This window comes from Metopolophium dirhodum, chromosome 7 (assembly GCF_019925205.1).
Source record: "Metopolophium dirhodum isolate CAU chromosome 7, ASM1992520v1, whole genome shotgun sequence".
Taxonomy (NCBI): domain Eukaryota; kingdom Metazoa; phylum Arthropoda; class Insecta; order Hemiptera; family Aphididae; genus Metopolophium; species Metopolophium dirhodum.
Genome location: NC_083566.1, coordinates 33732587 through 33746650, shown reverse-complemented (window position 1 = coordinate 33746650; position 14064 = coordinate 33732587). Strand labels below are relative to the sequence as shown.

Below are 14064 nucleotides of genomic sequence, written 5' to 3'. Positions count from 1 at the left end.
TATTTGTTTTTTTATTTGTACAATCTGTATAAAAATATAATTACAATAAGCACAATGGAGGGGCAATACAATTTTAGGGCATTGGACATGGCTTGAAGAAGATGCTATTCATTAATAGCACTTCATAAGAATTAAACATATTTTCTAAATATTCTTTAAAACAAAACAAAAAAAAAAAATAATAATAAAAAAAAATATAGATAAATTTTAATTTTAGGGACAGACAAAGGGAATTCATTTTGGAACTTGAAATGGCACTCCAACAAGAATTACATGAAACATATACTATAGGGCCGGAAAACACACCGAGGTGTTTTGTAGGTCATATCAATACTGCAAATAAAATCATTGAAGAACCTTTCACAAATTCTCGAAATAACTAAAATTATAGAAATTATTACTAAAATCATGTACGATTTGTCATCAGATTCAGTGACGTCAGTAGATACATTATGTAAACGACTAAAAAATTATATGAAACTTTTATACGATCCAAGGGATATACTAGATTATGATAGGTGGTTTTTAAAAAAATATATATAAGATAATAATAAATAAGGTAGTTAGTTTAATATAAATATAATTTTATACTTTTAGATTGGTGATGATGATTGGTTGTCTAGTCAAATCTGACGAAATAAATACATCAGAACACTTTAAATATACGCCTTATGGAAATGGCAAGGGATTATATTACGAAAATGTAGGACCTACTAGGATTATAGGGGCTGAATATAAACTTGTAACATATTTTTCGTGAAAGGAGTACAACACAAAATATGATTTACTGGGGGAAAAAAATGAAAAATATTACAAAGATATGTACTGATCAAAAACATATCGATTTATGTGGAAAATACCAGATAGTGATAACGGATTTATATCAATTTGGATCAATTCGATAATGAGAAACGGAAAAGAAGGTGGCTAGTAAACATAATAGGTAAAATTTTTAAGCTTTATCTTCAGCTGTCATCGTGTAATAACCAATCGCAGACAATCACAGGCGGCTCCTGCGACTACGCAGCGGACGAGACCAAGCTTATAAATATATGAGTATGGAGCACAAAATCATGGCAGTGTGTGTTTCTACTAAAAATGTTATCTATATGCAACTATAAAGTACACAAATGTGTAAACTGTATTTAGTATTAGTTTTTGTTGAAAATAAAAGTATGTTTTCTATTTCTATAATTTTAATAAAAAATGTTAAGACAAAAATGTTAAGTAGTTATGATTAGATAGGATGATTAGGTCAAGTTAAAATTTATTGTTTCGGATTTATTTTAATTAATCTCACCACACTAAGGTATACCAGTATAACCACAAGGCTAGTGACAATAAGCGACACAATGAATAATGATTATGGGAATAATAATAAATAAATGATACATCAAAAAAAATATTATAACACAACAAAATATATAGTCATTATTTATTTTTCCTAAATGTGTTTTTATATGTACACAATTGCATTATTAAATTGCTAACAAATCTATTATTTAAATACCCAAAAGGTTCCTATATAACTAATAACGATGATCATCACGTATAAACAACTTGAATGTTTATTGTGTTTCATTTCACCATAATATTGTAGTTTACATTTAAACAATAAAATGAATAGTTTAGTTGTGGTTAAAATTTGTATTGTTTTATTACATCTATTAATTTTGGTCAACCTAACTGCAGCAATTGGTGGTAAATATAAAAATAACCAAAATTATATTTCTAATATTTCGATCTGGCAAAATGTCTATATTTAAGTCATTTCTTTTTGACTTTTTTTTTGATTAGTAATTTTTTTGATAGATAGGTACGTCTAAAGCTTATACGTTTCACATATTATAAAATGTATAAATTTGAAGGATTTCTGACAGCTGAAGATGTAAACTGTATTTAAAATTATTTTTTGTTGAGAATAAAAGTATGTTTTCTATTTCTATAATTTTAATAAGGGGGACGGAGTGGCCGAGCGGACTAAGGCGTCGGCTGCGACGCAGTCGACCCGAGTTCGATTCCTAGACCATGGGCGGCATTTTTCTTCGGACAAGTCACGGTGTCCGGAGAACAAGTGTCGCCATCCCCCATCCGGGCATGGCAGACACCTGCGGGTGCCCACTCAAAAATTCTGCCAAACTAAACACATACGTATTCCTCCCCCTACCGACTTAATAACCTACAGTAAAAACTAAAAATAGCTAATGGCCTCAGCTGCCGGGCTCAAGATCAAGAAAAAAAAAAAATTAATAAAAAATGTTACGATAAAAATATTAAGTAGTTATGGTTAGATAGGACGATTAGGTCAAGTTAAAATTTATTGTCCCAGATTTCTTTTAATTCAATCTGACCACACTAAGGTATACCAATATAAATCACAAGGCTAATGAAAATAATTGGCACAATGAATAATGATTATGGGAATAATAATAAATAAATAATAATAAAAAAAATAATTATTATAAAAAACACAATATATAGTAATTATTTATTTTTCCTAAATGTGTTTTTATATGTACACAATTGCATTATTAAATTGCTAACAAATCTATTATTTAAATACCCAAAAGGTTCCTATATAACTAATAACGATGATCATCACGTATAAAAAACTTGAATGTTTAATGTGTATCATTTCACCATAATATTGTTGTTTATAAAAAATTTGGATTATGAATTTTTAATATTTTTAAAAAGATATATTGTCACAATTTTTGAGGAGCCTTGTATTAAATTTTCAAGTTTTTTGACCTAAAAAATAAAATTTAATTGACATTTACCTATAGAAAAATTTGAAAATGAAAAATTTTCACTAACACCTCAAAACACGCGTCAAAATATTTTGAAAATGTTATCAAGTATAGAAAATAAACATTTTACAACTAACGCATGACATAATAATATGAAGATAAGATTATAGGATTAATAAGATAAATACACAACCTTCACCTACGAGTGTTGAAACTGAACTGATTATTACCTAATTAGCTTGATCTAAATATAGTGTACTATAGAAATCTGTGGTATAGGTCAATGTGCAACCTCTAATTCTATAAATTTATTATTTCCTTATTTTCAAATTGTTGGTATGAATAGCTGAAATTATTATAGTCGATTTTTCCCAGCTTGATTTCGTTTGTATAAAAGTATAAAACTAAATATTTTTATTTTATTTTTAGATCTTGGTGATTCATCATGTAGGTATTCAGGTAATTTTGATAGCAATGATGATGTATGTCACAAGGATGTAGTGAAGATAAAAAAACTTCCAAAAGAGTGCAAATCTTTTATTTTTGATGGAGTTATATGTAATACAGATTATGAAATCGTGTATAGATGGATTCCAGAAGATTTAGGTAATAACAAATTTATTATTAATATTAGTAGGTACCTAGTTTTATTTATATCACATTATAATTTTTATAATAAATTAGGTATACTAAAAATAAAATTTTGATTATCTAGTTTTGTAGCGGTACATTTGTAGTCTAAGTTACCTTTTAAGTAATTCAGTTGTATTTTTATTATTTAATTGTAATAAGTGATGATTTAAACTAAGAATATTCATAGTATAAGACGACCATGATAATTTTTAGGTGATTACATACTTATTATAAACAATACAATACATTAAATTATTTCTTATAGATTAGGTTTTTAAGAGAAAAAAAAAGAAAACAGATAACAGAGTTTTCATTTACAGATATAAATAATCATTGATTTAAAGACATAAACAACCATTTTACAACTAATGTTTTGGCATTAAAAATTTTACAATGTTTTTTTTTGTAATTCTAGGCATAGAATTAAAATAGGTTGGACCAAGGTAGTCCACGAATTTTTGACCAAATGATTTTTTTAAATAACTAACTTTTGCATCATAAGCTACTGTTTCTCTTTTATTTAGATTAAACCAGTTATTGGAGTTATTTACTACCCATAAGATAGCAATTTTTTTGAATAGTAGATCTACTGGTAATACATTAAATAATTTGAAATTAGTAAAAGTTGAACCTTCGAGAGTGGATTTATGTAAACATATACGAACTATAAATTTGTCTTTGATGTATTAACAATGGTTTCAGTGCAATATCTGAGAGACCTCCCCAAATTAATAGTCCATATTGTATTATTGCTTACACAAATACTTTGGCCAAATCTACGAAAATCGCCAGAGCTTTTTTATTATTGTCCAGAGCATAATTTATAAAACGTGTTGCGCTATATATAGCGCTATAATTGTCTACAGCCGCTCCTTTGCTTTATATAAATTGATTGAAAACAAGCTGTCGTAACTCGTAGTCGTAATCGTAATTACTTGAAATGTTAGTGATTTGTTACGTCCCGCTCAACTACCACCACGGGCACACATGTGCTAATTACGCTCCGTCATCTCCAACGTCGAAATAATCACGCAAACCATTTCGCATATTACCTACGTAATTAACTACGTTAAGGTTGCACCACGCATCGAGTAGGCCTTATATGGCGCCGCCTCGATCATCACCATCAAAAAAACCAAAACGCATCTGTCCTCGCTCTCTAGCACTTCACAACAAAAGGAAAAAAAATCAAGTCATTTACGTCACCAAATTGATACGTGAAACTAACCAATGCAGACAGTGAGATCGAAACCAAGGTATTTCTAACTAACAATAACTCAGTCGACTATGAGCAACCTCAAACTGACGTAACACGCATAAGCCTACTCGAATTCAGGCAATCTACATAAATAACGTCACCAATTTCTCAATATTCAACAATAAACTAATATCACTCAAAGCTGGTACGAATAATATTTAATTTAAGTCTACACCGTAATTTGTTATAGTGCGGCCCAAAAACCGCATAAAAAATACAATATGATCATTGATTACTTAATCGAAACTGATGCAAAATTTCACTCCTTCCGGCCGCACTGCAGATGCCAGTACAAGGTAGTACTCAGAAATGTCCGTCACTCTACAATCACAACAGATTTTTCAGACACCGTCGCCGAACTAGCACACTCGGCACGCGCGTAGTAAATATCAAAAAGAACCATCGCCCTTTACAACTGTTCCACATAGAACTGGATTTAAAAAAAAACAACAAAGAAATCCTCGAGATTAAAACTCTGCTTGACACCACCACGGCAGTGGTAATTGAATAATCACATGCAAAATGCAATAGTCCGCCCCAATGGTACACATGTCAAGCTTCTAACCATTCGCGCAACTACTGCAGTCAACAACCCACGTGTGTTAAATGCGAAGATGATCACTTAACTGAAGTGCACCAAACATCGTAGCTCCATCCCCCTCCCCGCTAGATGTGCACAATACTCTGGTGCACATACAGCTTCATATAAAGGTTGTATAATTTACAAAAAATTGACAGGACCCACAAACAAACCGTGGAATGAAATAGGAAATTATGGTGTAAACTGAGTCAGAATGTTTTGAAAAGGCATTGGGTACCAATATACAATTTAATATTATAATTTATAAGTAAAAGTTTCAAATCATCATAAATATATTTTTGAAGTAAAACAATATAACAACTTTAATCGTTATTCATCATTTAAATATATATATATATAATTTCATGATGTAATATAATTAGAATAATTAGATAGTATAAAACACAGTAATATAGTGTCATTAGTTTTAAGCAAAAATAAGTGTAACTTGTTCCAACGGTAAACTAATAGAAAAATAAACAATCAAATTATGATCCAAGGTAATTAAAAGTATATTTTTTTTACAGATAACTTAAAATCACTTGTAGATTTTGAGCATGATACTCACAATGTGTACTTATTTTATAAACATCGAACTTTAGAAGATTGGTCAAACGCACTCTTTATCGGAGATTTCCAATTAGAAGCACAAAAAGTACAAGAATTTGTTGGTAAATATGCTGTAAAGGGGTTGATTTTGGATGGAATGGAAAATCCTGTTTTATCTAAAGTACAGTATATTATAGACAATTATATATAAGTATACCTACTAAATGTAAATTTATAATAGATTTATTAGAATTTATTAGAATCACAGACTTTATTACCAATGAGAAAACTGATATATTTTTAAAAAAATATTTGATTTAGTATTTAGGATTCAGTAGTCATTTAGACTAAACTCAATGAGAGGGGTGAGTGAGTTTATTAATATGGCACAAATAAATATGCAAAAAAAATATTTTTCATTTTGTTGCCGTAGACTTTTCAAGCGCACTAACTTATAGGTACTTGGTGAGGGCGGCCCCCTTTTCTGCTTGAATGTATACCCTTCCCTTTTCGGCCAGTGTCACTTTTCGGCCAAAACTTACCGTTCCCTTTTCGGCCAGTTACTACAGTTGTCTTTAAAATTTTTAATTTACAATTATATCAACTGAACTTACCAATTTTCATATTTAATTAAATATGATTGTATCAAAAAATGTGATTTTTTTTAAACATTATTACCTACAACTGTAAAAAAACTGAAAAAAATAAAACAATTGGCAATAAATTGTTATAACATATTATTATTACAATTGATTATAATATATTAGTATTTACAATCAATGTTATTACTTACATAATACATTGATCGAATAAAAATTATTATAAATGCATATAATACATATAGGTAATAAGAAGGTATATAATAATAATTATGGGGGACAGAGTGGCCGAGCGGACTAAGCGACGCAGCCGACCCGGGTTCGATCATCGGTCATGAGCGGCATTTTTCTTCAGAAAGTCACGGTGCCCGGAGAACTAGTGCCGCCATCCCCCACCCGGACATGGCAGATAACCTAACCTACAGGTGCCCAAATCAAAAATTCTGCCAAAACTAACACCAACGGTGTTCCTCCCCCAACCGACATAAAAATCTACAAAACAAAAACAGCTAATGGCCTTAGTTGCCGGACTGAAGATCAATTAAATAATAAAAAATAATAATTATGATAATAAAATATTAGTTTATGAATATGTTTAATTAAATAAAAAAATTGTTAAGTTCAGTTGTTATAGTTGTAAATGGAACAGTATGTTTTGGCCGAAAAGGGAACGGTAAGTTTTGGCCGAAAAGTGACACTGGCCGAAAAGGGAATGGTACATTTTGGCCGAAAACGGTGACGCCCCTTGGTGACACTCGAATCACCTCCCACATTTAGGTAGGTGACCTTTTTTGACCGGAATTGCCTTCCTTAGCATATATAGATTATTGATAGTTTTACGTGAACTATTATTAAATCTATTTTAATATCTATTATTATATCTAATCTATTAACTATTATTAAATCGATTTTCGTAATGTTCAACAATATTTCCCTGACTAATTAGTTAGAATTAGGGCTAGGTTGTTGTTGCATTTGCAATTTTTTTTTTATTGTTCGGATTCGTTGCTAAGTAGATTATAAATTTGTTTCAAACAAGTACAAAGTAATATCTAAAAGTTTTAAGTGAAACATTTCGCAATTTTTGACCTTTATTCAATTTTATTACAATTTTGTTGATTGTCGTCATTTTTAATATAATTGTATGTATTTTTTTTGTGATTTCACTTTTGTGACGACTGGTTGACCGACGTCGTCGGCAGTAACTGGAAAAACCATTTGATTTGTTGATATAGATTGATATAGGTCATTAGTCATTACGCTATAATATGGCTACGGACTACGGGAAGTGTTTTTAGGCTTGCAGTCAATAACAAGATAAGACTAACGACTTGATTGTTGCATAATAGTTGGGGAAAATGCATGTAATATTATGATTTAGTATCGCACTGTATTTCGTTAATTCTTCAACTACAGATTATTTCGTATTTTTTTAAAACTTTTTTGGAATCTGAAGAAAACGTTTATAGTACAGTGCAATAATGTTTAAGGTAAATACCGTTTAAACCTATATAATAATTATTAATAAAATTACATTATACATTTATAATATGACTTAATAATTTTTTTGTATTTTTTTTTATATTTTTGGGAAAAAACAATTTTTTTATTGCAATTTTTAAGTGCAATTTTGGGTTTTTTTCATAGCAATAATGCAATCAATTTCATAACATTCTTAGTGCAATATCATCCGAGCCCTAGTTACAATAATAATAAAATATATCTGAGTTTTCATTTGATCTATTTTGCAAAAAAGCAATGGGTTTGGGAAATTTATCATAATGCATTTGGGTAAGTGATTTTTAAAGGGTCAGATGGAAGGCGATACAGGTGTACCCAGGTACTTACCTACTATTCTTAAAACATAGGTGTCCTACCAATAACGACAGAAAATATTACCCAAACTATTTAATGGGTACCTAAGTGAAATTATGATTAATCGATATGAAATAATATCATAGGCCCAAATCCATTAAAATGTTTGAGGAGGGCTAACATTTTTAACATCAAGGTGAAAAGGGGGGCTCCAATAAAAAAAACAGTTTATATGTTGGGAGGGGGGGGGGGTGGTGGTGCTTAAGCCCACTTAGTCTCCTGCGATCTGTGTCTATGATATAAGAGGAATTAATGTTTTTTTTTTTTTATCGCAAACACGAAAAGGAATTGGATTTGATTTACTACATCTTGTACCATATCATTTTTTATCGACATCAGCGGTCACAATGTGACATTGACTTACAATAAGTGAAATAAGCTCTACTTCTTAATTTCAGACTTCGGCTTACAATAAATGTTTTAGATTGTTCAGTTCTACTTCTCGACACTGTCTTATATATATTTCCTCCTGGGTTAGTTCATCATCAGACAACTACTGAAAGCTAGCTAATTTGTTTCTGATTCCAACATTGTTCTATATTGTTTTTGGTCCAACTACTTAAGCTGCTCAGCAAACATCACTGACAAACTGAAAAACTGTCTGTCCAGAAATGCTCCAAATGTATTTTATATGTCTATTTAACATATAAATAATAATACTAATACTAATACTGTCCATTATTTCCCCAACATTAATCGGCTGACACAGTGGTCTGCACGAAGAAGGAATCCTTTTAGACTTCTTGCCTAATCAGAAGAGTATTAACTGATCTCACCACCATTGCTTTGGGAAATTCCCTTCCCTGATACATGAATTAAATATACCTGTCAGATGTAGAAATTATGTTATCAATTTTTATTTTATAAAAAGGTGTTTGTATTGGCCGTAAATATTTTAATTATTTATATTTCAGTTTTCTCAGTATCTAAGTCTAGGTTAACAGTACGTGCAACAATGAGTTGGTAATTCACACGTTGGACCTGTTCCAAAAATTGTATTGTGATTTCGTCCTTTTACCTTGTAATTCTATTATTCATAAATATATATATATATTATATGTTACAGTGAAAGTGTTGAATCAGTTAGCTTATGAAATAACTAGGTAATTTATAAAATAACTAAATCTTGTAGGTAATGTATGTAATTTATGCTTTAACTACCTAGTTATTTTATGCATTCCCTGGCATCACTTTGTTAATATGTCAAATTGTAAATAACAAAATATTATGATAAATAAATATAGTTCTTACATTTTCAACATTTTCAACAATTTAATATAACATATTAAATCAGATAAGATTGACGTCCTTTTTGTCGGCGACCGCAATATACGTTTATCGTGTTATTATAAGATTTTAATTGTTGGTATTTGGTACATGTATTATACAGGTTTAAAGTTTAGTAATAGTTTTACAGTCACACGTGTTCGCTGTTGGTTCGTCTGTCTCTACACTATTATTTTAAGTATTAGTAATATTGTTCACAATGAATGAATTCGATTTAATGAAAGATAAGTTTTGTATTAGTGTTAAAAACCGTTTATTAAAACCAAAAAGTGTATATAAATATATGGCAAGATAAATTTAAATAATATAAGTTATTTTTATTTTTTATTTATTTGATAGCTACCTACACATTATAATTACAGGAGTGTTAAAACAACTATACTCTCGATCCCAGTTCACAGTATGTTCAGAAAATTTGTTAGCTGTAGAAGCTGTTCCAAATGAGAGTATTACATTAAGATCTGGGGCAACTGCGCAGTCACTGGGAACTGGTCAGGGTTTTTTAAAGTGCACTTTTACCAAAAAATGTGACACAAAGCGATGTGTTTTTAGAAAAAAAGAGGTATTGTGTAACTCTAAATGCCATAATAGCCTTACATGTACAAATAAATTAATAATAATTATAATTAATTCAGTAAAATAAAATATTATAATATATATTTTAAATTTTAATGTATTTTATACTTTAACGGATATCAAACTGAAATTGTATAGAATAACTAGATATTCTATGAAATAACTAGTTAAAGTACAATTTTCATGTATTATTTTATACTTAAACTAACATTCGTAGATAATTCATGAACTACCTAGTTATTTCATAAAATAACGGAATTCAACAATTTAGCTGTAACATATATACTTAGGAACAAATGTAATAATTTACAAAATAACTATAATGTACTTATTTACTGTCATTAAAAATAAATAATTAATACACACATTGATAAATTTACATTTAAAAAAATAATTTTACAATTTCGTAATTATGTATTATGATTTCATACTTATTTGATAATAATTAATTCATCTTTAGAAAGGTGACTTTTACGAGAAATTTACCGCCTATGTAACAGCTATTAAAACTAAAAATCCAAATTTGGAAATTGGGTTTTATTTGAGTGCTAGAACTTTTATACAAAGTGTAAATAAGGAGCTCAATTCAACTTGTAAGTGGATAAATTAAAATAAAATTAGTAAAAGTAAGATTGGTTATATCTATAGTAGCACCATTATTATGTTTTAATTTATAATTTATGTTATTTTTGAGATATAACAGTTATATCTTTAATCTTTATCATACAACCAATAAAATATAAATCTATTATTATATGTTATATTTTGCGTATTAGGGTTTGATTTTTGTATGATAAATGACGTCATGGATTTCTATGTAATTGAATTTGCTACTTTCAATAACTGTACTGATAAATTCTTAAATAATGGAGTTACTCCCCTTGGTTCAACAGATCCAGACGTTATGACATTAGTAAGATAAGTATCAAACACATAAGTCAAAAATTAATTTTAAAAATATTACGTTATTTTCAGAATAAATTTGCAACTGCTTTAAGCCAATCCACCATTGCAAGAGAAAAAGTTTATTTTGAATTTTTAATAAGCCCTATACCGAAAACTGAAGAAACACTAAATTTTAAGCATTGTGAATTATCGTATGGCAAGGTATAAACATTTAAATTTAAAATATTCATCATTTAAAATAATTATAGAGATCGTATTATAGTGTTTATCGGTGTGTACCGATTTTGAAATCTCTAGTCTCCAACTACAGGCCAATCTCTATTCTTCCCCACATTTCCAAATTATTCGAACTTAATAATATTCAACCAAGCTTCAACAGATTGTTAATGGAGGAACAGCATGGTTTCCGGTTTGGTCGTTCGACAACTACTTGTCATGCAGTCTTTTTTAATTATATATTTGAAGCTTTTAAAGCTCATTCGCAAGTTAATGTCATCTTCAATGACTTATGCAAAGCTTTTAACCGTGTAGATCACCATATATTGCAATATGTCTTGCAAGCAATTGGTTTCGGTGAACCACTTTTATCGTGGTTTAGTTCTTTTATTGATGGCAGGAAACAATTTGTTAAAATTCATGGAGTCTCTTCTGATATACTCCCCATTTTATCTGGTGTCCCTCAAGGTGGCCACCTCTCCCCACTACTGTTTTCTATATTTTTAAATAGTATTAACCATTCATTAAAGCAAGCACGGCTCCTAGCGTTTGTGGATGATGTAAAAGTGTTCTATCGTATCGACTCTGTAAACGAGTTTCTTATCCTACAAGATGAACTGAATGCTATTGTTGCATGGGCCAACAATCTAGGATTGGATTTCAATATTGCTAAATGTCATCATGCGACTTTTGCACATCTTAAATCCCCAATTAATTTTAAATATGCAATTAATGGGGCTATATTGCAATCATTTGATAAATCTGTCACTGATCTTGGTTTTCTTCTCTGCACTACGCTTAGCCCAAATTTACACATTGAGCGTGTCGGCTGCAAATTACTTAAAATCTTAGGTTTTATGCGCATAACAATTAACAACGGAGTTTAAATTAGCTTCTCCTCTTAACGAACTGTAATGATCGCTTGTTAGGCCTATCCTTGAATACGGCTTTGTCATTTGGGATCCTAATACTGCTCAAAACGCAATATTGCTTGAGCGAGTTCAAAATAAATTTTTAAAATATGCCAGTCATGTACTGAATGTCCTTCTCATAATTATTTACCAGTACGCGAGTATCTCAAACTAGATTCACTAGCTGATCGTAGGCGTGCTTCTAACCTTACTTTTTTATCCAAATTATTAAATGGTCAGATTGACTAACCACACCTTCTCTCTCTCATTTCTTTAAATGTCTTTCTTAAAATCTACTACACTGACTGGTCATCATTATATAAAATATAAATGTGTATTTTGTGTATAATAGTATGAGTAACTCAATTCAAGGCTATACCTAGGGGGGGGGGGGGGGTCCAGGGAGTTTTTTCTGTTACAGCCTTGACTCGATGTCTCAATGGACAGTAGATATGATTTTTATAGTCATATGGCTTTTACACATCTTAAATCCCTAATTCATTTTAAATATGCAATTAATGGGACTATTCTGCAACCACTTGATGAATCTATGATTATAATTTGAAGTCTAATTTTATAAATATATTTACATCTTATTCAATTACTAGCTGCCTGTGTAATTCGCAAATGGTGAGTATAGTTTACGGAGGTCTGATTTTTTATATTATAGGCTTATAGGTGTCGCACGTCTAGAGTTGGTAATAATTAAAAAGTATGAGGAGGTGATAATAAGTGTCATAAGTATGACGTCGGTGATAAGGTTTCTTGATAAGGGTTTGTAAAAAGTCTTGTTGCTTTGGTGTTTTTGTTTAAATGTGGTGATGTTTAAAAGACGAGTTTGAGTATCTCACAATCCCTTATCCCCCGTGTAAATTTAGTAATTTAACGGGCTCGGAACTAAACACAATTTTTCCAGCGCCAGATTTAAAAATGTCTTAGCAGCAATTTCTGTATATATAAAATATACCTACCCATTCAATGATTTAGATAGTTTGTGATTGAGTATACATTTTTAGTATGTAATTTTTTTTACATTAGTTGAATTCTTATATTTAAAACTATCAATTTTATTTATAGACTTCATATTATTTAAATTGTTTTTATAAATGTTTACAGTTTTGTGAAAACTACGACAGTTACAAAGGAAAATGGTGTGGCGATAACCTGGACATATTGCATGAAAAAGTAATACTTTGTAGTCTATAATACCTATCATAAAAGTTATTTAAATTTGTTTATATATTTTATAGGGTAAGTTTGCCAAAAAATATTCAAAAGGATTCATAGGAAGAGATATAGATTTAGTCGATCGTGATAATAAATGTGGATGTGATAATAAGTACATAACGTTTTATATGTTATTGGATGGATATAATAATGCAACTAATCCAGTAACTTGCAAAGCATATAATTAGCCTATTTAGTCTAATAAATACTATAGTTAATACTTAATATTGTTATTGTCGAAAGCTGTAATTAGGCACAAATATACTATAAATTAATAAATTGTGTCTTTTTCTGATTACTTGATTACTTGATGCTAAGATCGATTTTTTAATTTTGTTGTAATCCAAAAACTATTAACTGTAAGTACCTACTTGAATTTTTTATTCTTATTAAAAGTATACAATCTGTGTCAATCACATAGTCTTATAGTGGTCGTAACTAGTTTCAGCGAAAAAATATTGACTTATCTGGAAAACCTACACCGCGATGGTAACGATGATTAAGTAACAAATAATAGGTACTTACATATCATATCTAGATTAGTGTAAAAATATTGTGGCATTTCAAAGACAATTGTTGTTATAAGTTAATTCAATTATAATAATTTATATTATTATTATATTATAATAATTGATTAAGAAATTTAAATTATATTATTTTAATAATAGGATAAAAAAGACATTTCTGAAGCCTCTTC

General features: G+C 29.6%; 1 protein-coding gene across 1 annotated transcript; it reads left to right on the top strand.

The window, feature by feature from the left end:
• Positions 1 to 1531: 1531 nt before the first annotated feature.
• On the top strand, positions 1532 to 13665 carry LOC132949410 (uncharacterized). Its single transcript, XM_061020285.1, has 8 exons — positions 1532 to 1701; positions 3180 to 3356; positions 5749 to 5951; positions 10568 to 10700; positions 10884 to 11020; positions 11083 to 11214; positions 13257 to 13325; positions 13391 to 13665. Exons 1-8 carry the CDS (start codon positions 1620 to 1622, stop codon positions 13553 to 13555), a joined length of 1098 nt encoding a protein of 365 aa, XP_060876268.1. The 5' UTR covers positions 1532 to 1619; the 3' UTR covers positions 13556 to 13665.
• Positions 13666 to 14064: the final 399 nt, after the last annotated feature.